The sequence below is a fragment of the Apis laboriosa genome, unplaced genomic scaffold (assembly GCF_014066325.1).
Source record: "Apis laboriosa isolate Shangri-la unplaced genomic scaffold, ASM1406632v1 scaffold13_cov153, whole genome shotgun sequence".
In the NCBI taxonomy this organism is placed as follows: Eukaryota; Metazoa; Arthropoda; class Insecta; order Hymenoptera; family Apidae; genus Apis; species Apis laboriosa.
Window position 1 is genome coordinate 2,423,940 of NW_025221370.1, and position 27,997 is coordinate 2,451,936.

At 36.9% G+C, this 27,997-nt stretch overlaps 3 protein-coding genes across 9 annotated transcripts in view; all 3 read left to right on the forward strand.

Annotated features, from left to right (window-relative positions):
* LOC122721033 (tolloid-like protein 2) overlaps positions 1 to 16,903 on the forward strand; it is a 53,179-nt gene extending 36,276 nt beyond the window's left edge. For both annotated transcript variants that reach the window (XM_043948230.1, XM_043948229.1), the window contains exons 5-15: positions 8,051 to 8,443; positions 9,173 to 9,351; positions 10,852 to 11,082; positions 11,243 to 11,467; positions 11,913 to 12,380; positions 12,688 to 12,810; positions 12,939 to 13,257; positions 13,361 to 13,652; positions 13,739 to 13,952; positions 14,240 to 14,490; positions 14,556 to 16,903. In XM_043948230.1, the coding sequence (XP_043804165.1) occupies positions 8,051 to 8,443; positions 9,173 to 9,351; positions 10,852 to 11,082; positions 11,243 to 11,467; positions 11,913 to 12,380; positions 12,688 to 12,810; positions 12,939 to 13,257; positions 13,361 to 13,652; positions 13,739 to 13,952; positions 14,240 to 14,490; positions 14,556 to 14,726 (2,866 nt within the window). In that variant the 3' untranslated portion in view covers positions 14,727 to 16,903. The remainder of the gene's footprint in view (positions 1 to 8,050; positions 8,444 to 9,172; positions 9,352 to 10,851; positions 11,083 to 11,242; positions 11,468 to 11,912; positions 12,381 to 12,687; positions 12,811 to 12,938; positions 13,258 to 13,360; positions 13,653 to 13,738; positions 13,953 to 14,239; positions 14,491 to 14,555) is intronic.
* Positions 16,904 to 19,763: 2,860 nt separating this feature from the next.
* LOC122721034 (tubulin alpha-1 chain) lies at positions 19,764 to 21,921 on the forward strand. The gene is made up of 3 exons (XM_043948232.1): positions 19,764 to 19,910; positions 20,421 to 20,643; positions 20,734 to 21,921. Exons 1-3 carry the CDS (start codon positions 19,908 to 19,910, stop codon positions 21,858 to 21,860), a joined length of 1,353 nt encoding a protein of 450 aa, XP_043804167.1. The 5' UTR covers positions 19,764 to 19,907; the 3' UTR covers positions 21,861 to 21,921.
* Positions 21,922 to 22,060: 139 nt separating this feature from the next.
* LOC122721032 overlaps positions 22,061 to 27,997 on the forward strand; it is a 232,178-nt gene continuing 226,241 nt past the window's right edge. For 3 of the 6 annotated variants that reach the window (XM_043948221.1, XM_043948225.1, XM_043948226.1), the window contains exons 1-6: positions 22,061 to 23,022; positions 24,349 to 24,475; positions 24,604 to 24,733; positions 24,809 to 24,973; positions 25,071 to 25,272; positions 25,362 to 25,486. In XM_043948221.1, the coding sequence (XP_043804156.1) occupies positions 23,019 to 23,022; positions 24,349 to 24,475; positions 24,604 to 24,733; positions 24,809 to 24,973; positions 25,071 to 25,272; positions 25,362 to 25,486 (753 nt within the window). In that variant the 5' untranslated portion in view covers positions 22,061 to 23,018. Of the gene's footprint in view, positions 23,438 to 23,527; positions 23,664 to 23,734; positions 23,744 to 24,348; positions 24,476 to 24,603; positions 24,734 to 24,808; positions 24,974 to 25,070; positions 25,273 to 25,361; positions 25,487 to 27,997 lie in introns of those variants that run through there. The other 3 variants (XM_043948222.1, XM_043948223.1, XM_043948224.1) reach the window with 3 other exon arrangements.

Here is a 27,997-nt window from a genome sequence, read left to right on the forward strand (position 1 = left end):
CAATATCGCGAACAAAATCGGTTTCGCCCATTTTCTTTCACTATTCGTCGCAACTTGACGGAGGATCCCTTCCCGATCCGCGATCCTTTCCACGTTTCCTTTCCACGTCGAAACGTGGCTTACAAAAGCGTTTGTTTATGACCTGTGACCCGACACCATGGAACACGATCACATTGTGATTCCCCAATGAAGCTTCAGAGAATTCTGGAGAGGATCAAGCGGGATCCGATACCTTTGACGTGGTTAAGCTCTGTATCCGCAGAAATTTCTACCTGCATTTCCCTGCGTGGTTCCCTTTTGCCGAATAGGCGAAAAGCGATTACAAAGCGCGTTTAAAACCTCACTTTCGAAATCTGATATAGTAATTTTCTTCTCTCCTTCTCGACCTCTTAAAAAGCTCGAACTCGTTTTTCGATCGTTCTCGATTATATTTATTTGTATTATAATCCTCTCTCTCTCTCTCTGTTCGTTACTGTAAATGTGAATTACTGATATATAAGTTATCCATAAATAATCGTTCAATCTATCGTGGCATCATAAAGAAAAAAAAAAAAAAAGAACGATCAATTATTCGAAGACGTTTGCGTCCAATCGATCGTAGAATTGCTACGTAATCGAACGCAAGAATTCCAATTAAGAAAGTGAGGTTGAACGCATTAATTACAGACCGATAAGGAAGTTTCTGAAGTCCGTTTCTTCCATCGATCCGTATAAATTTCTAGTATCGGGTAAAAACAAGCGAAGCATTAATTCCACCCGATCATCGCTTCAATCTGATCGGGTTCTTAAACGGTTTTTCATCCAACGAGATATAACTTCGTTCTTATCGAACATTCTTCCACTTTTCTTTTTCTTTTTCTTTTTCTTTTTTTTTTTTTTTTTTTTGCTCTAATTTCAACGAGGTCGAGTAAATGAAGACGGACGCGAAAGGGACGGAGGAGAAAGAGAGAGAGAGAGAGAGAATAGTTGGAAAGGAGAAAGATGGGATTCCGAGTGATTTATCGAGATCGAGGTTGGAGAAAAATTTCGTATTCAGCAAATACGTCTGTAGTGGATCGGTCGCCGTAACTCATCAATGTCCTCCTTCGTGACTTCCGTTCTTGCACTTCCGGCACATCTCCCTGCGGGACCACTCTTTTCGTTCCGCGTTATCACCGCCCCGAGATTATCGCGTTTGTTGTCCAGAATCCGGGGACAGTCGGATGGACGGGTGAAAAGGGGACGAATTTAAGGCGCGTTTCGATGAATTCGATTAAAAACGAGCTCGTAAAGCTGTGTCACACGATGAATCGGTGGAACGTGATCTCTGAATATGGAGGAATACAACGATTCATGAATTTATCTTTAATCGATATCATGGAAAAACGAGTAAGTATTGTAACGAGTATTTCTTCTTTTCTTTTCTTTTTTTTTTGTCCCAGGATGATCAAAAGGAATTGTAATTTATTCTATAATATTTTAATCCCCTTACTTACGCAACTTTTCCAATTTTACTTTTGTATACGGCAATTCAGCTTTTTATTTAATTTACGTTTACACAAGTTTGAGAGAAACGCGTATCAAAGAGATTACAATTAATTCCTTAATCCACCGGTAATTCGTGACTTTGTTAAAGTTTGCTTTTGCGTAAAAACGGAGCCCATTTTTATTCGATTTAAGTTATTCGATAACTTTTCAAAACCATCGCTCGTTAATCAATTAATTAAATCCCAGTAATCTAATTCGATAGATTCGCCCTAAAGCATGCGCTTTATACTTTAACCGTACCATCGTACCATCGTATATCTCGTGGTCCCGCGCCAATTACCCACCGACGATAACTTTTATCGCGGACGATGACGGACGATTGGCCACGATTGGGGTGCACGATCCCCCTGCGCTCGAAATATTCGAGTTTTTTTTTTTTTAAAGGGGAAGGAAGGAGGGGGAGTGGCGCGTAGTAGATTCGCGCGTTTTCATCCAAGCTGATTGATGAAAAATCGTGATTCGTTAAATTCGAAACCGGTCCGGGTGGATTATTTCGGTATGGACGGGACACTGATATATTATATTGCGGTTTATTGCTCGGCGGTTTTCGACCGCCTCGGTGTGTCGAGAGATGGATCGACATTCGAAGGGGGTGGTAACTAGCGCACGTCAAAGCTAATAGAATGATCTATGCGTCTCGCGATCGTTTGATTGAAATCCGCATCGGGTGCGCCCTCCCTTATGGAAATCGAACCCTGCGTGAAAGAGAAAAGGATGACACACGCGTGAAATCCTTTTCCATGAGTTTAGCGCGCCGTTTCGATCGCGATCCCATCGAGACTTCGCGGGCCAAAAGTTACAAAGAATCATCTATAACGCGAGAGATTCGAAAAAGAAAAGAAAAATAAAAAAAGAAAGAATATTAAGAATATTAAAATTCCGTAAAACTGAAAACGAAATGAATAAAATCGGTTAACGAAATTGGAAACGTAGCGAAAAATTGGATATATAGGTATGTTTGAAAAGTGTATTGGTTCCAATAATTTGGTTTTCTTTCTTTTTTTTTTTTTTTTCTGAAAACATATTTTGAAAAATATTTTCGCAATAATGGCGAGAAACAATGAAATGGACTTGAGGTATTATGGGACAATTAAAAAAAAAAAAAAAAAAAAAAAACGGATTGAACGATCGATTAAAAAAATATGATGTACAAAACGCGCTATTGCGCTTTCATTCGCGGAACGAATATAAAATTCATTTAAAATGCGATCGCGTCTCGTGACGAGGACCCTGTTTCGCGTGTGCGCCCACTCCTCCCCCTCCCCCGATGAAATAGCCTCGAATACGCAGTACGCATTTGTCGTCATTGAAAATACGGTATTACCCCTAAAATCTATTCATTGCAGTCGTTTCCGTTCCATTCCCCTCCCCCCGAACGCGACATTACCGCAATAATAATTATTCCGTTACGTTTCGTTAAAAATCAGTAAAAAAGAAAAAAAAAAATAATTTCTCTCGTCGAAATAACAATCCAATTATCCCTTTTGATTTATTCTACCTTTCTTTTTTTAATATATTTTTATCCCTTTAATTCCTCTTTAATGATACATTATTCCTTTTAACCTTCGAAGGTATCAACCACCGAACGACTTCCCCGACCTAAAACCCCTATTTAAACCCTTGAAATACGCCGAGGCTTGCAAGTTTCGACACAGGGATTTAACGGCGAGATTGGAGAGAATCGCGCGATTATCGTTACGTTTTATATCCGGGACTGCATTTGCGGTAACCCCGACAAGATCGCCGCAATGAAAACAAGGGGTTGGGCGTTTCGTTGTTGGCCGGTACTTATTGTTAGACGCGATATTAAGCGAGACGTATTGTTTCTAGTTTCCAGATATCCTACGAACCCGTAACGATTAACCCGAATCGGGGCGAGGGACGATGAGTCCGGACTGAGTGAGAACGAAAGATAAGAAATTGGAATTACATTTTATCATTTAATCGATAAAACCACTCGTAACGAAGTATGCGAAGTTTTGTTAAACTTTGTTATTCTCACTATTATCCAGAGCTATCATTTTCAGAGGCATTATCTTTTCTTTTTTTTTTTTTTTTTTTTTTTTTTTTTTTTTTTTTTTTTTTTTTTTTTTTAAGGTTCGATACACCGGGATAATTTGTTTCGCGCCGGACAGGCCGGCATCCATTTTTCACCTTCACGTTAGAAACGTGCGTCAAGCGCAAATCGCCTTAACATAAATAATAATCTTTCTTTTCACCTTCGTTAACGAAACTGACGTTGAAACTGACAAATATTACAACCGACGCCAGTTCCAGTTCGAAACCGACTAAAACAGTTAACCCGGAATCGGTCCAAGTAACCTCATCATTAATCAACGAATCTCCCCTCCCTTCTCGATTCCTCTATATCGCCCGACTTCATATTGGACTTCACCGTCCAATAAAACCTTTCGTTATCGTGACTTTGCACGAACTTTACTCCATGCGGTTCAACGCGTTGATCCATTTATATTTTATCCCCTTAAAATGATTGAATACGAAACACATCCTATCCTCAGATATATCTCCACCATGGATACCCTTACCTCGATATAACAAGTCGCAATAACGGGCATCCATTCCTCGCTACATATACATATATATATATATATCTTTCTTCTCACGGAGGTTGACTGACGTTTACTTCATAAGACGAGTCGTGAGAGTGTCAATCGTAAAGCCTGGAACGGCAAACAAAAATATATACACACGATCGTAAAAGTCGAAGAAACGCAGAGGGACGAAGAGAAAGATCCTGGTCTAAACGTCGTTAAAGAAACGTCTCTGCCGGTTTTTCCACAGGCATCCGTGAATTTCTACGATTTGTACGTACGAACCACCCCCTTCTCTCTCTCTCTCTCTCCCTCTCTCTCTTGTCTCGTGCACCCTTAATGGAAGCAGCTAGCTAGCTAGCTCGCTCGCTCACTCGTTAATTAATTGTAATGCCGCGCCGATTCAGAAGCGCATAGCTTGACTGCTGCCGGTCGAGAGTCGCCGCTGCAAGGGTGGTTCACCCCTCGCGGGCGGCGTGGGTGGGGAGATAGGGAATCCGGGGAGAATTACGCCCCCGCGGTAATTAGTACTAATAAACGAGGGGCAGAAACCCGTGGCACACGCGCGCCAACCTCTCTCGCCATGTTTACGCGAGAGGGGGCAAATTATTTTTCAAAGTGTCACTCCCCACCCCCTTCGCCACTACCTCATCCCTTCCCTTTTTTTTTTTCTTTCTTTCTTTTTTTTTTTCTTCTCTTCTCCCCTTCCCTTCCCTTCCCTTCTTCTGTTCCCGACCACCGAACCACGCGGACTCGATATCGCGGTTCGCTCGCTCGGAGGGTGGGGAGTGGAGAGGGGGATGAATCGTTGCTGTTGCTGGTTTTTGGGAGCTGGTTTACTTTATTTTTTTTTTTTTTTTCCTTTTTTTCGATCTCTCTTTCTTTATAGCGCGCGGATTACCGAGGAAAATTGAATTTTTGCAACGGGCAGGGGAGGAAGGGGTTCGTAATTCATCGTTCGAACGATCGATCGATCGAATGGTTCTCGCCTCGTGGTTGTTGCTTCGATCTTCGATGTTCTTGTATTTTCCGCGAAGATTAAAAAAGAGGCGAGAAATTGTTAAACGATCGAGGAAGAAGAATATTCCAATTAACAGCGGTTTTCGTAATCCGCGTACGTTCACGAACGTAAAACCGAGGGCAGTTTGGCTCAAAGCTTTTTCGCGACTTCGCCTCGTTTCCACGAATATGAATATGCATGCGGTGTACCACCGTGCGCTTGTGAGATATTTACCGAACAATTTTATTGCGTTCCCTCGTATTATGCAAACATAGGAGAGCGTAAGGAGGGGTGTAGGGGGGATGGAAATATTTTTTTGTTTTTTTTTCCGCGAGGAGGCTGCGTTATTCCAATATGTACGACAACCTGTAAAATGGTACTTGCCTTTTCTTTACCTTTGCACGCGCATGTACTTGCATCGCGCATGTACCTCCACCTTCGTTATGTAATAACGTACGAAAGCGTACGAAAAGGAATCTACTAAAGTATTTCTTCTTCTCTTTTCTTTCTTTTGCTTCTTTTTTAATTAAAACAAAACGTATCTCTGGAACGTATCTTTTCATATCTAAAAGATACACCGCGTAGAAATATCAAGCTTAACTTTTCATTAAAATTTCACGAAAAAAAGGTGGCACACTTTTCATAAAATTTTCTTAAAAATTCTACGAAATTTCTACTAACGACGGGAGGTTGACAAAAAATTTGTTTTGTTCGAGGAGACGGAGAGATTTCGATGAATCGAATCGAATCTCGCTCGATCGAGAAGAAAATTGTCTTTCAAATTCGAGCGTCGTCGATATCGTATCTCTCAATTCGAGAGTTTCTCTTTTCTCGCCAAGTTATCGACGTCGAAACTTCTCGATCATCGATATCCGGGAATCGTCGATATCGAACACTTTCCAGTCTCCAGATTCTAGATGTCGTTCATGGATGGAATCCTTGGAGCGTCGAGCCTCGTTTAACACCCATCCACGTTTATCTCGTCTCTGGTATGCGCATCCTTGCCCATCCTATTCTCCGTTTCCTCCGTGTTATCATCATTAGCATTACTCTCGATGGAGGAGAATTTAAAAAGTCAAACCCTCTCGTGAAACGGCCACGAGTTTTGTCAGTTTTGCGAAACGATTCCAGCCTTTTCACTCGAAGCGAGGATCAACCAACAGCACGAGCGACGCATAAATACACGTTTCATCAAAGTTGAAATTGGACACTTGGCCGGTCAGTTCGTTAGCCACGATTGCTTTTTCCCGCCGATAAAGGGGTGTTCGCGGAGGCCGCGTGACCGAAGGGGTTTCTAAAAAGCGCGTTTGTTCCAGCCAGGCTAGCAATTTCATCCGATATCGCGAAATAAAAAAGAAAGAGAGAGAGAGAGAGAGAGAGAGACTTCCCCGCGTGACGATACATTCAATTCACGATGCAACGGCTCGCTTTAATGCCGTGCTTCGCGGCCATTTTTATAACCGCGAACACCTGTTTTTGCGGCAACTTCGTATCCTATATCTCGTTGCTTCGTCTCGTTTTTTCCCAGCTAGTGATAGACTCGAGCGTCGACAACGATTTTAATTCCGATCAATCCAAAAATTTTGAACAATACGAAATACAATCGTTCGTTTCTGTATACTCGTGAGTTTTTTGAATTTCGAGTGAATTTCTAAAGATGAACCGAAAAAAACGTATGCGATCCATCTCGAGCGATCTACACACGCGATCGATTCGTACCCATCGCTACTTCCGTTCCCATCGCTTTACAAGCGACAAGCGCGTTCGTTTAACTTGCAGAACGCGCGCGATACAAGCGTAACAATTCGCGTGACATCCATAAACTATTTGCACGATATTGAACTATACGAGTCAACTTTGGCCAGGTTATCCGCCTCGTTTTATTTAAACTTCGTCAACACCCCCGCGACCGATGTCGATTATCCTACACTCGCGTCTCCCTATTTTACAAATAACGCGTTGCTCCCGTGTGAAAAAAAAAGAAAAAAAAAGAAAATATCCGTTCAAAGGAACGATAATAACAGGCTTTTGTCGCGACGTGATACCCGATATCACGTCGATATTAATAATTTGACAAGCTTTCACTTTTAACGACGCCAACGTATTTCCACCAACGTTAAACATTTGATGGTTGCCGCTTTGCGCCGTAAATTTTCCGGTCTTACAGTTTTTTAACGAGCCCCAAGCGCTGTGAACGCTTCGATGCCGTTGGGCGAGTAAATTTTCCGGTGTTTCATATTTTCCTCTCTTCTCTTTTTTCCTTTTTTTTTTTTTTTTTATTTCCTTCTCCCTTTCCTCTTTTTTCTTATTTTTTGTTCTTCCCTTTCTTTTTTCCACCACTTTTTTTTTTCAATCCCCCCTCCTTTCGCGGGAAAGGGGAACAAAACAGGCTCCTCGAGTTCTAGTATAAATAATGCTCGGAGGAGATCGTAAAAAAAAAAAAAGAAAAAAAAGAAAGAAAGAAGACACCGGGAAGATTAACCGGCGGATCTCTTACTTATTCTCTTACTTACTTGACGGGAGCCCGATGTTTTCGAAGGATATTATAGAAGAAGCGGGGGAAGAGGGAAAGGAAGTGGCGAAAGATTCGAGGAAAATTGAGCGGGAGAATGGAAATTTAGTCGAGGTGTTTCGCCACCCACGTTTTAGATGGTTCTCTTTAAGCGGATTGAGAGGGGAAGTAAGTGACATAAACCTCTTAAGATCGTGCCTATATCCGATTAAACTGAGCGGTATATTTTATTTTCCGAATAAACAGTTATGTGCCGGCCCCTTAATTTTAAAAATTAATTGATTTCCACGCGATTCCATGCTCAACGTTTGGAATACCAATGATTTTCACAAGAAAATTTTTCATAAGAGACATGATAAAATATAAAGTGTCTTCGAGACAAGCAAATGCAATAAACAACATACAACAACAATATACAAGTGAAATTGGATGGATAACAATTTTTGTAAATGTTTGCAGAACACCGAAGAGGAGGCATCGCCGTCGAAAGATTCCACTAATCAGGCGAGAGTCGGACGACTCCTCGGACGAGGTGGTGTCGTTTCACGATCGGCAATTACGCTCGATCCAGTTCTACGACATGGAGCACAAATCGAAACACGCGGCGAAGAAACGCGGCTCGACGAGGCAGAGATTTTCGAGCAGGGCGAGGAGGGCTGCGACGGCTCGCAAGGAACGGGTATGGGATCACGGGGTGATCCCGTACGAGATCGATGGAAATTTTTCCGGCGCCCACAAAGCTCTGTTCAAACAGGCGATGAGGCACTGGGAGAATTTCACTTGCGTTAAATTCGTTGAAAGGGTCCCCCAGGAGCATCCTAATTATATACTGTTCACGGAGAGGCCTTGTGGGTGAGTTTGGCCAACGCGTGGACGGAGAGAACATTTTCAAGCAGTTTTCGAGCAGAACCCTTTTAACCCTTTCCTTCCTCGCTATTTTAATTAGATAGATCTTTTCTTTTTTTTTAGAATACCAATTCTTACGATTTTCTTGTGGGTGAGTTTGGCCAACGCGTGGACGGAGAGAACATTTTCAAGCAATTTTCGAGCAGAACCCTTTTAACCCTTTCCTTCCTCGCTATTTTAATTAGATAGATTTTTTNTTAATTAGATTTCTTTTTTTTAGAATACCAATTCTTACGATTTTCTTGTGGGTGTGTTTGGCCAACGGAGAGAACATTTCGTTTTCCGAGCAGAACCCTTTTAACCCTCTCCTTCCTCGCTATTTTAATTAGATAGATTTTTTTTTTATTTTAAGAATATCAATTCTTACGATTTTCTTGTGGGTGAGTTTGACGCGTAGATGGAGAGAACATTTCGTTTTCCGAGCAGAACTCTTTTAACCCTTTCCTTCCTCGCTATTTTAATTAGATAGATCTTTTCTTTTTTTTTTTTAGAATACCAATTCTTACGATTTTCTTGTGGGTGAGTTTGGAGAGAACATTTCCGAGCAGAACCCTTTTAACCCTTTCCTTCCTCGCTATAATTATTTTTAATTAGATAGATTTTCTTTTTTTTTAGAATATCAATTCTTACGATTTTCTTTCTTCTGGTTTCACGGTGTTTGTTAACGATTTTAAGATGCTGCTCGTTCGTCGGGAAGAGAGGAAACGGGCCACAGGCGATAAGTATCGGGAAGAATTGCGACAAGTTTGGAATAGTCGTCCACGAGTTGGGCCACGTGGTTGGCTTTTGGCACGAGCATACCAGACCCGATCGCGATCGCCACGTGCAAATTATCCGTGACAATATCATGTCCGGTAAGCGGAACTTTTCATCTTCCTTCTTCCATACAAACGTTAGAACAATTAGATAAATTTATTAAAAAGAAAATATATTTTATCTATCGTAACCTTTCCTCAGGATTCGATTTGGCGAACGTATGTAATGTAAATTTCACGTAAATATACACGAGATTAATTCGATTTATCGCAAAGGATCGAAAATCATAAATAATTTAATGAAGCGATATTAATTCGAATTAATTTCCTTCCACCTAATAGATCGAATCGCAGCGTAAAAGCAGCGCCAATTAGCGAGCCCCTTTCGATGTTTACGGTTACGCGAATATAAATTTATTAGCCGTGGAAATTAATTCGTTTATTCACACGATGGTCAAACCGCGCGACGGTCGAGAATAATTTAAACGGCATTAATTCCCAATGGGGAATCGAGTCGGTGTCGATTCGCGAGCACACCTCGTTACGTCCCATCTTCGATGAATAACGCGGCAAATCGTCACGAGAGATTCACGATGGCGATATAGAATCGAATTAATTCGATTGATACGATTCGAAGAACGGGATCGTTTCCCGAGGACAACCTTGGACGTGTTTGGTGAACGTGAGAACGATCCCTCGCCTTCGTGCTCCTTCGATGCGTGGCTGAATCTCGGATTTCTCGCCGGGAAAGCGTTTGCCTTCGCGGCGAATAGGTGTATCAGATTAATGGGCCAATTTGGATGGCATGCAAATCTCACCAATCATTAGCGATGACAACTAATCGGGGAGAGGGAGGGGCATGCGTATTCTAATATTTACACTGTGCGCGACAATCCCCCTGGCTGCGACACCGATCGCATCCCGATTAATGGATACTCATAACGCGAATGGTAACGAGCTGTTTAATTACCGAGCACCATCTGTTTACCCCGTTGAAATTACACCTTGAGCCACGCTTATCCACCACGAAAATCATTCGATAATTCCATTCAACTTGATCTCGTTCCCCCACGTTTTGTTGAGAATAGCGATGGGATCGAGTTCGATCGAGGCTCGTTTTGATTTTAGAGGTTAATAGAGGCTTCGAATTTATCAAGGTATCGCTTCTTTTTTCATATCTTCGAAATGTAACGCGGTAAGGGATTTGAACTTACAACTTGTGATGCACTCGATCCCATCACTAATTATCGAACCGCGAACGTTGAACGATCGAATAACGCGTGTTGAACACCGTCGAAACGTCGTATGACGACGTAGGGCGGAAATGGTTGACAATGTCGAGAAACTGTTAGACAGCAACTGGGATGGAATCGATCGGCTTTGTTTCTTCGATGGCACGAGTTTCCAATTATATATATATAGAATTACTTGACGCGAGATCTCGATGCTTGTAAGCGTGGAATGTCTGTCGGCTCGAGGTGGTTAACTTGAATCGCGATGCAGTCGGATGGAATGTTAGCATTGATCGAGGTGCTCTCTTATTCGTCATTTCCATTTTTAATTGGACGTAATTTTGATCGAATTTTAATTTTTCTACAGGTCAGGAGTACAACTTCAACAAACTGACCGAGGACGAGGTGAATTCCCTAGGTTTGCCCTACGATTACGACTCCATCATGCACTACGCGAAAAACACGTTTTCAAGGGGAACGTATTTAGATACGATCTTACCGATGGAAGTTCACGGGAAAAAGCGTCCCGAGATTGGGCAGAGGCTTCGACTCAGCGAAGGGGACATCGCTCAAACGAATCTCCTTTACAAGTGTTACAGTAAGTCGTTTCGATTTTACGATAAGCTTTATGTAACTCGCTTCTTTCTCCTTGGATTTATTTGAAAATTAGAAAAAAAGTTTGGCCGATTTTCGCATTGTAGCGTAGATTCGATTTTTCCAAAGCTTTTTATTTATATTTTATTTTATTTAAATTTTAGAGTGCGGCAGAACGTTTCAAGAAAACAGCGGAAGTTTCGGATCCCCGACTCATCCGAACAGCTCGCCACCATCCGAGGGCGAGAGATGCGAATGGAGGATCACGGCCACTCACGGCGAACGTATAGTCCTCAACATTACGTCGTTGGATATATTTAAAAGCAATTTTTGTCGCAGCGACTATCTCGAGATTAGAGACGGATATTGGTACAAAAGTAACGTGTTGGGTAAGTAAAAATCGTGACAAGAAGGCTGGAAACACGTATCGTATGTATATCGCGAATATTGCATTCAATATTGCGGCGAAGAAAATACTTTATTTCCACGCGAAATCCTGTTTGCGAATATATTCACCTTTACACTTTTTCTCTTTCGCAATTAACGATGGGAAAATGACTTTTTTAAAGGATTTATAATAATCGCTTTCGGTCGAGACAAAAATTTATAGAAGGATTTAGTTTGTCGATGCATGTCGTAAGATCGGTTTAATCCTTTACGCGCACGATCAATGTGAATATCGTATTTTACTCGATACGATACGTTTTAAGCTGGATATTTATCGCGAGAAGATTCTGAATTATCCTGTACGATTACTCTGATAAAGAGATAAAAGTAAAAAGAAAAAGCTCGATTAAACCCAGTTTAAAACTCATAATTTGATTCGAAACGCAGGTCGATACTGCGGAAGCGGTAAAATCCACGAGCCTGTGGTCTCGACCGGAAGTCGAATGCTGGTTACGTACGTGACGTCCAACTATCAGTCGGGTCATCGTGGTTTCACGGCGTCCTACGAGGCTGTTTGCGGCGGCGAGATCGAGCTGGAGGACACCGGCCATTTGGAATCGCCCAACTACCCGGACGGTTATCAATCGAGCAAGGAGTGCGTCTGGAAATTGTCGGTACCCCAAAACTTCCAAGTGGCGTTGAAGTTTCAATCGTTCGAGATCGAGAATCACGACAATTGCGTGTACGACTACGTGGAGGTGCGGGACGGTCATAACGCGGATTCTCCATTGATCGGGGTTTACTGCGGTTACAAGATACCTCCGGACATCAAGTCCACGGGCAACAAACTTCTGGTGAAGTTTGTTAGCGATGGGTCTGTGCAAAAGGCTGGATTCTCGGCCACGTTCATGAAAGGTGAGATCCAGTTTCACGTTCGATCGAGCTTCTCGATTGGATTTCGTTCTACGTCATCCTCGTATAATAATCCTTGCTGAAATTTTGTCGAGATAGTAAAGTGGAATTTCAACGGAAAGAGATTTGTCGCGATGCGAATTGAAAAAAGTAAGAGATAAAGAGAATTTCTTTTCTTAGATTGAATTGGAAGGAATAAAAATTATATAAATTAGAGAATTTTAATTATCTTTTAACAAGAATAGTTGATTCAAAGTTTGATCAAAAGTAAAGCTTTATTGTATTTTTTTTTTTTTTTTTTTCTTTTTAGAATTCGACGAATGCGTGTTGATCGATCACGGTTGTGAACACAATTGCATCAACACTTTGGGCGGATTCGAATGTTCCTGTAAACCTGGCTACGAATTACATTCCGATGGAAAACATTGCGAAGGTAATTTATGTTAGAATGTTACAACAATTCCACTTTCCAATTGTTCTAGTTTCTTTTAGAAATATTTCACCGACGATAGATTAGGAATTTCAATGTATCTCTGTCGATTAACACGTTACGTTTATCAGACGCCTGTGGCGGAGTGTTCGAGGACAGCAACGGAACTATCACGAGTCCCTCGTTTCCGGTAACTTATCCAGGAAACAAGGATTGTGTCTGGGAGATCATAGCTCCGCCTCAATACCGTATCACGCTCAATTTCACCCATTTCGATCTCGAGGGTACCAATGCTCGTCAACAAGAATGCGAATACGACTCCGTGGAAGTGAGCAGCAAACTTGGAGACGATATTTTGAGAAAACACGGAGTTTTCTGCGGCTCGAGGTTACCATCGCTTATTACCTCGGAGGGCAACTCAATGAGGGTAACCTTCACGTCTGATAACAGGTAACGTGACAAATAAAGAAATTTTTTTAAAATATCTTTTTTCCAGAATACCTTTTTGCGAGACGACCTTCTCACATACATTTCATTCCGTGTGTAATTGCAGTATCCAGAAAACTGGTTTTGCCGCAGTTTTCTTCACCGACATGGACGAGTGTGCGACCAACAATGGCGGTTGTCAGCACGAGTGCAGAAACACAATAGGCTCTTATCAATGTTCGTGTCACAACGGATTTACGCTTCACGAAAATGGACACGACTGTAAGGAAGGCGGTTGCAAGTACGAAATTGCCGCACCTATGGGTACTATAACGTCGCCAAACTATCCAGATTATTATCCTGGGTTAAAAGATTGCGTGTGGCATTTTGTTACCAAGCCGGGTCATCGTATTAAATTAGTTAGTGTCCAAGAATGGATATTTATAAATAATATTTGTATTATTTCGATTCACAAACACGATTCAACGCGTTAAAATTCTTTCAGGTTTTCAAAGTTTTCGAGATGGAATCCCACCAAGAATGCAATTACGACCACATCGCGATTTACGATGGCGATTCGCCGGATAGTCACGTTCTCGGCAAATTCTGCGGTACCAAAGAGCCCCATCCAATCTTGGCAACTGGGAATCAAATGTACATGGTATTTAAGAGCGATGCTTCCGTCCAGAGGAAAGGTTTCTTTGCAACTCATAGCACGGGTAAAACAGCTATTTTATTGATTTAAATTGAAGTAATTTGTCGTCGAAATTTTCCAATATTTACATCATAATTTCAACTTTCTACAACTCTTTCGTTATATATTCGTCGCTATGTCCGCGATTTTTCGTAAAATCTTACTCGACAATCAGAATCCCAGAAAATATTATTATACGATTTGATTATTTTGTTTTCATTTACTCGTACAAATAATTCTGTATCGATACGAAAAGAGTCTTTCACTCCGATATTTGGCACAATTTCACTCGCTCGATCTTCTCGTACACAGCTTGCGGTGGCCACCTGGTTGCAACGAACGAAGTGAGGCATTTGTACTCCCATGCGAGGTACGGTGTCCATAATTACGACCACAGGACCGATTGCGATTGGGCAATCGAGGCGCCACCTGGTAAAAACGTGCATCTGACGTTTGTCACGTTCCAACTGGAATCGGAGAGCGATTGCAATTACGACTTCGTCGAGGTCTATTCCGGCCTGGACACGTCCGGCCTCCTCTATGGACGATTCTGTGGAAATAGCGTAAGTTTAGCGACACGGAGGTATAATTAAATTGTGTTCGTGTTCTTACGCTTACCTTTTTCCAGAATACCACCGATTTTATTTCGATAAACGAGGCGTTGCTGGTAAGGTTCAGAACGGACGACACGATATCGAATAAAGGGTTCATGGCGTTGTTCGTCGCTGTTGACCGTCAGGATAGCGGCGAGAATTACGGAGGTTCGGAGGACGAAGACGCGGACGAGGAGACTCTCTGATCCGTGACAGGCCTCGCCAATCGAGTAGGCTACGGATTCCACATTGGTTCACTGTTGCGGAATAACGATCAAGGTGACGAGTAAATCTCTGGATTTACTCGTAGAAAAACATTTCAATGGAATCCAGGACATAGCCCATGGCAAAAATGTGAATCTTGCTCGATCGTCGAGGCCGCGAATCTTGGTTCTATTCACGAATTCGAACACAAGGTGAAATGAATCGAATAATTAAAATATCGATCCATTGGACTTGGAAGATTTATATTCAACGATTAAAACGGGTGTTAATCCGAGTGTCTCTCGTGTCAAGGATAATTTATTCCGTCAGCGATGACGTTAGATAACGGCTTAACCATTTGGATTAGCGATTTACGATCCTGAAATTCGGCCTAGGTTCAGGCCAATCGTGCCATTGTATGTTTAGGTAGAGAGCGCATTATATTGTTAACTATTATGAATTTCGAATCCAGTGAGAAACGACGATGGTTTAAAGAGGAATAATGGCGAACCAACGCACACTTTTGTGTTGACAAAAGTGATTTTCTAATATTTGATCGAACATCATCTCATCGGTGTTACGGAATTATTCCAAGTAAGCGATATCGATGCGATAAGAAGGCATAAAGAAGTCGAAAAAAGGAATAGAAATAATTCCATATTCGATCGACATTATTCTTTCAAACACTGCCCTGTAACAAATGATTCGATCACTTTTTTCTCGATAATCTAATTCTTTCCAATCTTCTATTTTCTTCTCTTCTTTTTCTTTTCTTTTCTTTTTTTTTTTTTNTTTTTTTTTTTTTTATGGACATTTATATTTTTCGAAACGTTTCTTTCAAATCGTATATGTGGACGAATAGTTTTAATATCGCCATACAGGAATGTAGAACGAGAGTCGTGTTTTAAAGTTGAATGGAGAAAAAGAAAAAAAATGACGAGAAATTTTTCGCTCGAACCTATTTGATGGAAACCTTCCAAACGACAACTCGTGCAAATAACTTGAAATAATCTAGATGTAAATTTTAGTTATAGCGCTGATCGATCCTGAAAAAAATCAGCGATAGAAGTCTTACGGCGAACCTCGAATTACGACGACCGATTTCGATCGACGTTTCTTTTCACGAGGATCTCGCCAAGCGTTTATTGTACATAGATAAAAGTTTTTAGATGTAGACGTCGTGCCGTTTTATATCGTAGTCATAGGATCGACGATGAAAAAAAAAAAGAAAAAAAAAAAATGAAATGTCTCGCTATCGTGTGAAATTCATGGATTTTTGATGGTTCTCAGGCTCTATACTTTCGTCTGTGCGTCTCAGAACAATAAATATTTAAAAATATCTCGAATAATTAGGTGTTTATGAATTTGTTGAGGAATGAAATAATTCCAAATTGACGTATTGTTAGGCATACGTTGAATTGACATAAACTAGACAATAGTATTCGATACAAATTATTGGTACACCGTGAAAGTTCAGCTAGAGCAAATAGAAATCTTTAATAAATTTATCGTAGATAATAATACTCTGAAGTTGCGATATTTTGGTCACTTCGTATTAAACTTGCAGATAAACGATGAGAAAGAGATTAAATTTAAGATCGAAGACGTATCCTATCGAATTCATCGAAATACTCGTGTTTCTGGCATGAAACGTTATTCTTTGTACACTGTTTAAGAAAAAAATGACATGTGAAAGATTAATCTTTAATGGCTAAAAATATTGTTCGAGAATAAGGAACAATATTATTATTAAATTTTCAAAATTTTTGCCAATTTTTCTACGTATTTCACTGCCCGGTGTATAATTTTCTCGATGGTGCATGGAGAATTAAAAATAAAGATGATATAATAATATATTCTTATCTTCGCGTTCTTTTTCTATTGTCCGATAACAATGAATAAGGCCTATATTATATTGGAATTAATTAAAAAGAAATACGATGAACTTGAAGTTTCTTTTACAGATGTACACGTTCATAATGTTGATTCTTCGGAAAGAAAAAAGTGAATGAAAAATTCGTATGCCTATAGATAATAAATACCTTGTCATTATCCGACGATAAGAGCAATATTAAGCGCCGCGTCAAGTTCCTTTTTGTAAATTATATGTGATTTATTTGTTCTCAGAAATACACGTTATAGGCACTCTATATATTACTAAGCAAGTATATACAACTAATATAAGTGTTTATTCTATTAAAAAATAATCCTTAGCCTAAATTAGTTTCCTTTGTCCTTGTAGATATCCATTCTTGATGTCATCATTTATATCATCATCATCATCATCATCATTGATATTATAGAAGGAATGTTCTAATGAGAAGCAGAAAATAGAAAAAAAATTATTAAATATTATTAAATGTCACGAGTTTAGAATCAATTATCGGTAAATATAATAACTTTGATTATTAATATTGAATGTAAATTATCTTAGGTAAGTACTTCAAGGTTTTTTGATAATTGAATAATGCAATATTCTTGAAATGAAAATTTTATCTCCTTTTTCAATTTTATTCAATTATTATTCAATCAATTATGTATGTGAATAGAGATGAAGTACAAATATAATAAACGTTGGAACATTGGCTAACTATATTTGGAGAACAGGATTGCTACAAATGCAAGGACAATAAGTGCGTGGTCGATCTGTTACATCATCGTCCGGTACCCAGTATTATCGGTATCGATTATGTTAATATTGAAGATCAGTTTTCATGATCGCAGCTAAGAATAATATTTATTAGTTACTGTAAACCTGAATCGTATGATAAAATAATAGCAGGAAAAAATTAATAATAATTTATCGATATTTATCGAATAAGTTAACACTCTTTCCAAATTCTCTCTTGAACATTGGAATAAAGTTTTATTGAGAAATAATAAAACTTGTCTAACAACTTTCTAACTTATTCAATAAATATGAATGAACTTTGCATTTTATTGAACATAATTATTACGCGTTTGTAGACTGTCCAAGTACTATAGCCTAAAAAAATTAATTTGACCACACTGATTCAAAAATAATTATTTTTCTCCAGACAAAATAATAATGATCAAATAATTGTTGAATTCTCTCGAGGATAACGAATTGTTTTTGCGTGCACATCATACGGATGAGTTATTTATTTTCTCTGGCAATGTACTCTGCCCCACCCTGCAGATCTCTTCCAGAAGAGAGGATCGTCGCAATTTACTGCTTTCCTTAGGCAAGATCCGGCTGTCTGTGACCAATTTTAGAAAAAGTGAACGGTCGAGTGGCATAGGCGTTCTCTCACCAGGGCTCTCATCTTTCCTTAGCGCTTCTGCATATAAAGGAACCAACAGAGCGTGTTCATACAATTCAGAAGATGAAAAAAACAGTTATGTACTCACGATCAATACATAATATCGTATTAACGAACCTTTGCCATTATTCTGAGAATTTTTGGCAATGTTGATTGATTCTTATGACGATATTGATTTCTTCTCATGAAAAATGACCACTTACGTAATTATATTGAAAATCAATATTTTTCTCTTCCTATAAAAAAAAAAAAAAGAAATTTAAATAAAAAAAAACTTAAATTTAAGTTTTAAATAATTGATAACGAAATTGGATCTTAGATATTTAAAGATAATCAATATTGTTACATGATGATTAAAAAAAGATAATTTTCATTTTTAATCTTTTAACAATTTTATTATGAAATAAATATAATTGATGATTGGATTTTATAGAATGTTAATAGATATTTTTCAACAAGAAACAAGATCTTCTCGTTTGCTTATAATTTCACAATTCTAAGATCTAGACTTACAGGTAAATCCCGAATAGAAATTCTGCGACGCAATGTCTATTCTTAACCAATGGACAAGTTCAACGCCCATATCCCGTTGTAGTTTTGCAACTAAGAATAAATATACCGTTGTTTTGCATTTCTCCGTCGGGAAATGTTTTTAAACATTGTAAGTAAAAGCAAAATCAATTATTATAACTCTATATAAATGTTATATTCATTTTATTTTTCATATGCTTCAAAATTTTTTTAATGATGTATATAAAAGAAAAATAATTTGCAGTTTTTGTGTTAAAAGAGTGGAATAAGTACTACTTACACTGAACTTTCTCTTGTACATCTTCTCATATGCAATGTGAAATTTTAATGACAATCTCTTCGTGAAATATTATGATGGAAGAAACTTAATTTGTAACTGTGTTATGTTTGCAACGTGTAATAAAAATTATATTTCCAATATAATCTTTCAGACAATAGATATTGATGAGATTATTTAAATGCAATTATTTCTGAAAAAAAAACAATATTATGAAAAATCCTTGTAAAATCCATTGTTTGGTAATTAGAATTCATAAAATTATGAATATAAATTTCTGAAAAATTATATATATGTATGATTATGATTATAATAATTATAATTGTAATCCTAATATAACATTTAATATATTTTAATCTAAAATTCTGATATTTATTTTTAATGAAACTAACAGTAAACGAAACTAACAGTAATATATTCTAATTACATTCTCATTTTACGTACATACATACATGTATAATAAATGAAAAAGACGTCTTCTTAAAAATATCATCTTAAAAATGAATTTCATTCATAAATCCTATTATTTTTAAAAACGAATTGTAACATAAAACTATTAACATAAAACAATTCTTTAAAATATTCAAAAATAATAAAATCCTTTTGAACTTTATTCCGTTGAACGATAATTCAATTCACGCTTGAATAAATTAGAAACAGTTATATTTCCATACTTGTTATAATACACATATTTTATTGGGAATCAATTGTCATGAAGTCAATGAACAAGAGTTATTATATATCAATTTTCTTGCTGCGCCCATCGAAATTCGTAAAATCAATAAAATAAATGTCGCATGACAGAAGGATACTATATTTCGTGTGTAGGAAACATGCGTGAAGACGCCGTGGCGTTCTGCGGTCTCTTGTCGACCAATGGGAGTTCGGGATGAGGTCATCAGCAACCAATGATAGTGCGCCAAAAGAGTCGATAGTCAGGGGTATAAGATCCGGTTGCAAGCGTCTCTCGCGCATTAATCGTTTGGTATTCGACTGTGCGTTGTGTGTGGTTGATAGCAGAAGTTCCATTACTTGCTTTAACTATCGACTACTCACTTTCTACAGCATAAACCACATCCCTAGACTTCAAAATGGTGAGTAAATATTATTGAGAAAATAAATTTATAAGATATAATCAGAAGTGTTATTTCTGGATAGTTTGGTTGCACCGGCCGGCTCCGCCCTTTCCGTTATGACTCATATTTAGCAACTAGATACCATTAAAATAGTTAAATCGTTTATCTTGGGTAATATTTTTAATAAAATTGATTAAATAATATGTTTTTCATAAAATTGGTTCAAAAAATGAATCGCTTTAACGCAATTTCATTGTTTTGCGTCTATTGATTGGCAGGGAAAGTACGCGTCGTTTTAGGCTACGCGATCGATACTTCGCGAATGATGGCTGTCAAATATTTTCTATATAAAACTATTTTAAATGTGTTATTGAAATTAAATGCAATGTATTTTATGATATAAAATAAATATAATATTAAAAATAAAATATTTTTAATAAAAAAATTTATTAAAAAAATTTTTTTTTAATTTCTTATCGACAAAAGGAAATATTAATTGCTAGTTTATAATTTATTTATATTTTTTAGCGTGAATGTATCTCAATCCACGTTGGCCAGGCTGGAGTCCAAATTGGTAATGCCTGTTGGGAATTATATTGTCTGGAACATGGCATCCAACCTGATGGTCAGATGCCATCAGACAAAACCATTGGAGGAGGAGATGATAGTTTCAATACTTTCTTCAGTGAAACAGGTGCCGGAAAACACGTTCCCAGAGCGGTTTTTATCGACTTAGAGCCTACAGTAGTCGGTATGTAATTATTCTTTATTCATGATTTATATATTATAAACAATAAATTAAATATTAAATTGAATAATTATTTTATTTTTAATTTTGCAGACGAGGTTCGCACAGGCACCTATCGTCAACTCTTCCATCCAGAACAACTGATCACAGGCAAAGAGGATGCAGCAAACAATTATGCCCGTGGTCATTACACAATTGGCAAGGAAATTGTTGATCTTGTCTTGGATCGTATTCGTAAACTTGCAGATCAATGTACTGGACTCCAAGGTTTCCTCATCTTCCATTCCTTTGGAGGTGGCACTGGCTCTGGTTTCACATCTCTGTTGATGGAACGTCTGTCTGTGGATTATGGAAAGAAGTCAAAATTGGAATTCGCAATTTATCCAGCACCACAAGTTTCCACTGCTGTGGTCGAACCTTATAACTCAATTCTCACCACCCATACTACTTTAGAACATTCCGATTGTGCATTTATGGTCGACAATGAGGCTATTTATGATATCTGTCGCCGTAACTTGGACATCGAAAGACCGACGTATACAAACTTGAACCGACTGATTGGTCAAATCGTTTCTTCGATCACTGCCTCACTTCGTTTCGATGGCGCCCTTAACGTTGATCTGACGGAATTCCAAACTAATTTAGTACCTTATCCAAGAATTCACTTCCCATTGGTTACCTATGCGCCAGTCATTTCCGCTGAAAAAGCTTATCACGAACAACTTTCTGTAGCGGAAATCACGAATGCTTGCTTCGAACCGGCTAATCAGATGGTAAAATGCGATCCTCGACATGGAAAATATATGGCGTGTTGTATGCTGTACAGAGGAGATGTTGTACCTAAGGATGTTAATGCAGCCATTGCAACTATCAAGACTAAGCGCACCATTCAATTTGTCGACTGGTGTCCAACTGGATTCAAAGTTGGCATTAATTATCAACCACCTACTGTTGTACCAGGTGGTGATCTTGCTAAAGTACAACGAGCTGTTTGCATGTTATCCAATACTACTGCTATCGCAGAAGCTTGGGCCAGACTTGACCATAAATTTGATTTAATGTACGCTAAGAGAGCATTCGTACACTGGTACGTCGGTGAGGGTATGGAGGAAGGTGAGTTCTCCGAAGCACGTGAAGATCTTGCTGCTTTGGAGAAGGATTATGAAGAGGTTGGTATGGATTCCGCAGAAGGTGAGGGAGAGGGAGCTGAAGAATACTAAACTGTCTCTCATTGAGATTTTTCAATGACATACAATTCGAAATAAACGAATTGATTTGCAATTGTTATTTTCATGTATCTTACCTGTCCTTTATATATTTTCCTCAATTGTTTAATTATTTTTACGAATAATTAGAATTTAATAGTTCATTTAAGTAAAAGTTAAAAAAATTAGATAGATTCTATTCTATTTTTTTTAGCAAAATTTAAAAATCGATTTTTAATTAAAGTACACAAGACTTAATATACTTTGATACAGTATAGTAGTAAATAGTATTCGATAAGATTCTTTATCGCTTTTTGTATGTTAGTAGTATAAATCAATTAGTAAAGGATTGTAAAAGTTTTAATTTTTTATGTTCGAAGTGTATTGCAATACGAATTCATATGTTTATGTAAAGATTATATGACGATTGAAATATAAGAACACGGAAATTTGTGGTTTCTAAGCATTGTCAATACACATTGATATAAATGATGATAATTCTGTTTACAATTTATTTTATATATAATTTATAAGAGAATGATAAAATCATTTACAATGAAGAAAAACTTTTTATTAAATAGCATTAAAATTTCAAAAAAATTTGAAAAAAGCAATGAATTGTTACAATATCTTTTATTTTGTTTCGCATAATTAACTAACATAGATTAATAACTAATTACATTCCTACTTTTTTATCTATAAATATTATTCGAATAATTTTAAACGTGTCATCTTGAATAGTTCAACACTCTCACAAAATACGTATTAGAAATATACATACAAATATATGTAGCGTACAGTACTTTTAAGTCTAATAATTTATCGTACCTATTTGGTATTTCTTATTGCAAATACAAGAATATCTCTTCTAATTCTATCTCATCTTAGTTTCTTAGGTATCGGTTCATCTCGCTTTATTCCAAATAACAAGAATAGATATCTTACTAAGAATCCGCCATGAGTCGTAGCTTCTAACACTTATTGCGTACACGCATGCGCAGTACGACAGTGCACGTTGGTGCATGTCGGTGTGCACAGTGGTGTGTAAGGCGGTATTTTGTTAAAAAAAAATTGGCGGTCTCGTTGGATTAAAAATTGTGCAAATATTATTTACAAATAATTAACAGTGCGCTGAAATGGATCGTCTGTCTGTTCAATATTGCAACGAATAATATGAGTGAGTGAATTCAATATTACTAAAAGTTTTCAGTAACATTTCCTTTGGGAAAGAATGCAAAAACCATAGGCTAGAATATCGATACGACTATTATATCGACACGTAGAAACGAAAATAACAAAATATAATAAGTGTTAAATGAGATTTATTTAAAATCTATTTGTACCAATGTTCTTAGTCAGGTGTACTGATGCCTTTTGCACATCGATATATTGTTTGCATACCTACTTGCAAGGCAAGAAGCTGTGCCTTGAATGTATGCAGTTGAGTGCAGCCCCTCCAACTCGAGTTCTCGCTGCAACGTTCTCCGGTTTCCTCAATCACGTTTTTTTCTCGTGTACTGAATAATACATATAAACTGAGACTATTTCAAAGAATGCTAACTTTATTTCATGACTAATTACGATAAGAATGAGTGAGTATTCCAATGGGAATGTTTGAATGATTTCTAGTGTGCTTATCTTGTAACTTAAGCCGGACCGTATATGAGACTTTTATATTTCTGATAAAATGTGCACACTTAGACATTCTACTTATATGAATTATATATGTACACAGTAGGTTCACATTAACACTTCCAAATGTTGTATTTACACGTGTACTTGATTAATGTATACATTAATGTATTCAAAATAATTCAGGTAAAAAAAATTTTATGTCGTGTTGCGTCTAATGCACTGAAATCAATTATTTTTTTTGTAACTTAGGAATTTAAAGAATGGTATATAAAATTTACTTTCGTAAATATTTTTTAACGTTTTTGTGTACATGAAATATAGTACTTTTTGTGTGTCAAATGAATTATATGAAAATCATTTGACAGTTTTAAAATAGATAAAAATATGAAATGTTTTCTAGAGGTTATATTCTTGATTCTTTTGTTTTTTCTTTTTATATTTAGTTATAATTCGATACAGATATTTTCATATTTACAAATAAATATTTCAATAAATTAAATATAATATAATCACAATTGTTGATTTTTATTAGCATTCAATTATATTCTTATATTTAGTATTTTTGCTGTTATATCTTATCTGTATATTATATATAAACTATATATTGTAATTATATCTATTAAGACTTGTTTTGTGTACTTTGTTCTTGCTTTTTGAGGTTAAAGATGCATGATTTTAACAATAAAATATTTCAAATATTGAAGTATAATTTCAGAATTATATACTTGATAGTAATTATTTATCAATTCTTATAGGTTATTATGAACAATGTTACGTTATATATTATACATATTACTTTTTATTCAATAAATATTAATAGAATAATCTTCTAATTCTTTTTCTAACTTTTATATATTTTTTTTTGCAGATCACTGCAAAGCCATGAAGATAAGTTTCTCCTTATCTTCACTTCAGCCGCTGAACCATGGCTTAGAAAAGCATGGTCAAGCGGGTGTAGTAATAGAAAGGCCATACAACAGTCTCACAAAAAAAAGGTTTGTATAATCTTTTTTGCAGTAAATGTTTCATCTATATTATTAGTAATTAAAGTAAATAAAAATAATAATAGTATATCTATTTATATTGTTTATTTATATTGTAATTATATTTGTTGACATTACAGGAAAGATCCCAAACAATTTCATAATCAGCGTTTATGGACAAATCGGGAGGATTGTAAAGATGAATTTTGGGCAGCAATACGATCTAATTATGATTATATTATGGACACTAATTTGATAGATAGTTGTAAAGTATGTACTTGATTTAAATATTTATCAGATAATATATAATATATATTATATTTATTTTTAATTCAATATTAATAGGAAGCTAATGGTGAATTAACATGGGATGAGACTGATGTATCTACACAATCATGGAGTTTAAAAGAAGTTAGTAGTCAATTCTCGGAATTATATTCATGGCTGAGGGTACTCCAAGAATTGGTTTATTCCAAAGAAGAAAATTTGTTAGATAAAAGTCTGCGTGCGGTACATATTATTTAAATATATAATATTATACTGAATTTTTTATCTTGTGAAAGATTAAGTAACTATTAATTAACATGTATTATTTATAAAATTTAAGGCTCACATGGAGGAGCTGCGACGTAGGGCGTATAGAAGAAAGTTATTTAATGAACAAGCTGCAAAATTAGTGTCACATGCCCCTGCTTTGAAAGATGAAGTGGCGTGGCGTGTTGACCATTTAAATGCAAAATGGGAATTGGTTGAACAGATGATGGCACCTGTTGATCGACTTATATCCGATCAACAGGATATTTCGGCAGGTAATTCGTTTTTACTAAAAATTATAAATAATTCTAAAGTTATAATTTCATGAATTGAAAATTTTTAAATAAAAGATATTATTATACAGATTTTGAACACGAAGTAAAATGTTTGAGGAAATGGCTTCGAGAAATGGAATCACGCCTACAGCCTTTGAGTTTTCATGTAGATTGGACTCTAGCAGAACTCGAGGAAAAAGCAGTGGAACATATGGTGAGTGAATAAAAATAATTTGTTGCAATATATTTTTGATAAATATAACACATAAGAGCAAATAGTGCTAGCTATTATAGCTATGCGTTTAGACATTGCAAGTCATTAACGCGACAAATCAATATTATAAATACGTCGTTTCCGCGTACAAGCCGGATATATGTCTTTATTGTTAACGGAAGCGGTCGACAACGCACACTTAAACAAGCGTACAGGATAAACGTTGGTAATAGTAAATCGAGTGTGAATCTACTAGAAATAGTTTAAGAAAGCGATCGAAATCTATTTTTGAGGTAATCGTAAAGATGAAAATAGTCGATAATTAATACCTGATATTTTTGTTGCGATTTCCTATTAATAATCGTGCAATCTTAACCAAGGATAATGGAGCAAGTTTTACTCTTTATCTTGACGAGACGACAGCCGACGCACGTTCAACACGATTCTCGACTCTGTGCTGTATGATCAGGTGGGCGTTAGGAACCCGACTCGTGTTAGTTCCGTATCTTTCTACCATGTTTTCTATCTTCTTCTTTCGCTCCTTTCCTCCCCCCTTAATTGCATCCCAACACAAAACACTATATGTACTGGACCTCGCGAATGTGTGCATAACTATAGCATTGTATAGTGTAAGCGTATATGTTTTCGAATTTTTTACTCGCTGCATATTGTGTAGAAAGAGGTTTATTTCATTCTTGTCTTGTTGTATTTTAAAGCAATAATGCCTCGAATAATATTTATCCCTTGTTACCTTTGATTTTTAGATTTAATCGTTTATATTTTTCAATAAATCAATTGTTAGAAATAGATAGAATCGATTCGATCAGATGATTATGATTATTCGATGTAATGTAAGATTATTTAAAATTGTTTAATGTTTACGATCTTATTTAATGTTATTTACGAATCTACATAAATATTTATTAAGAAGAAATTAATATTACATAATAGAGGTTTCGGTCGCTTTATATAGATCCGCAAAAAGACATGTTACCGAATAACAAAAAACTTAATGAACGTAACGTTTATCCTGTTTGCTCGGTAGATTTAAACAAAGTGGTGAAAGAGGGCAATTTATCTCATTTCCTGATTCAAGAGAAACGTGTAAATAGTTTCTCATGGATCCCACGATGATTGGCGAATTAAGGATCGATCGAGACTTTGTTGATCTTTGATATAACTTTGCAAGTAACTTTCGTTCCCGTTCTCATACAGATCTAAGAAAATCTCGATAAGGGAAGTAGTGAAAGTTCTTCCTTTTTCTCCATTGAATTTTTTAGGTTACTTGTTAACCTATGTAACCTGTATATCGTTGGAAAAATATTTATCCAAAATAATTTCGTTAAATCGATTTCGTAGATAAATATAACTCGTATCAGACTCGAGAAATTTTAATCGTCGCCGCCGATCGATAAAATTGAACGGAAGCATCGACCGAATAATTTAAATTTAGCTCTAAATAAGCTGACGCGAATAAATTTGTTTATGGCCTGGTTCGTTGCTCTCCGACAACGCCACATGGCAAGCTCGTTCGTCTTTAAGCGAATTCCGGGATCTCTCGAAGCTTCGTCGCGAAACCTCGGAAATTCGTCGTTTCCAATATCGTGTGATTGTACAACCGTTCTATAAATTGTTCCCGAGTCGCGTGTAAAAAAATAGTCAAGGTTGAAACGTGCTTCCAACTTGGCGATTACGCAATACTCCTTCGTTGAGTTTACGGTGAAAGCTGTTGTTAACGCGTGCGAAACCAGGGATCTAGATCGTAATTTTAACTCGATAGATGAAGAATTTTGATGAGAATTATTAAAAATTGCAAATTAAATATTAATAAAAATCGTATCGAAATTATATGAAAAAATTTTACATCTTTCGAAAAAATATTTGTCTATTTATAAAGGGATATAAATCGAGGATTCAAACACTTCGATTCAATAAAAACAGAAAGAAATATTACCGAAACATTCGTTTCGAATATCGGTCAGCCTCTCGAACATTTATCATCGCGAACTTATCCTCCACGTTCACGGTTAATTAATTTCGAGAAACTCATTGTTCAGGTGCGCGGGTACGGTGAAGGGGCCGATTTTTTTTGTACATTATCTCGCGAGTCGGAATCTTTCATACGCGCCATTCATTAAAGCACATGCAACGGATGCAATGCGCATGCCCACTTACGTTGAATCGAAGTCGGGTTGAAGTGATTAATCTATCATACGCGAGGTTTTCCAATTCGACGGTGAAAATAAGATGAAAGTCGCTATTAAGGTCGCGAAGGTAGGTACTGTCGAAGGAAAAAAGAAAAAGAAAAAGAAAAAAATCAAGGAATGAAAAAAAAAAAATAATAAAGAGAAAGATATACGATAATGATGCGTATGCACGAGGAACGCATAATTTATTTTACGTCTACTATCGTCGCACGTATGGGATCGAATTTCAATATATCGATGAAGATTGATGGCGACATTTGTACCATGCGATGGAAATAAAGGGTATATGTGTTATCAACGCTCG

What these genes read in the sequence shown, in the direction of transcription:
- LOC122721034 (XM_043948232.1), top strand. An exon ending in CTTAGAGCCTACAGTAGTCG is followed by an intron (nt 20,644 to 20,733) that starts GTATGTAATTAT and finishes TTAATTTTGCAG; the next exon opens with ACGAGGTTCGCACAGGCACC.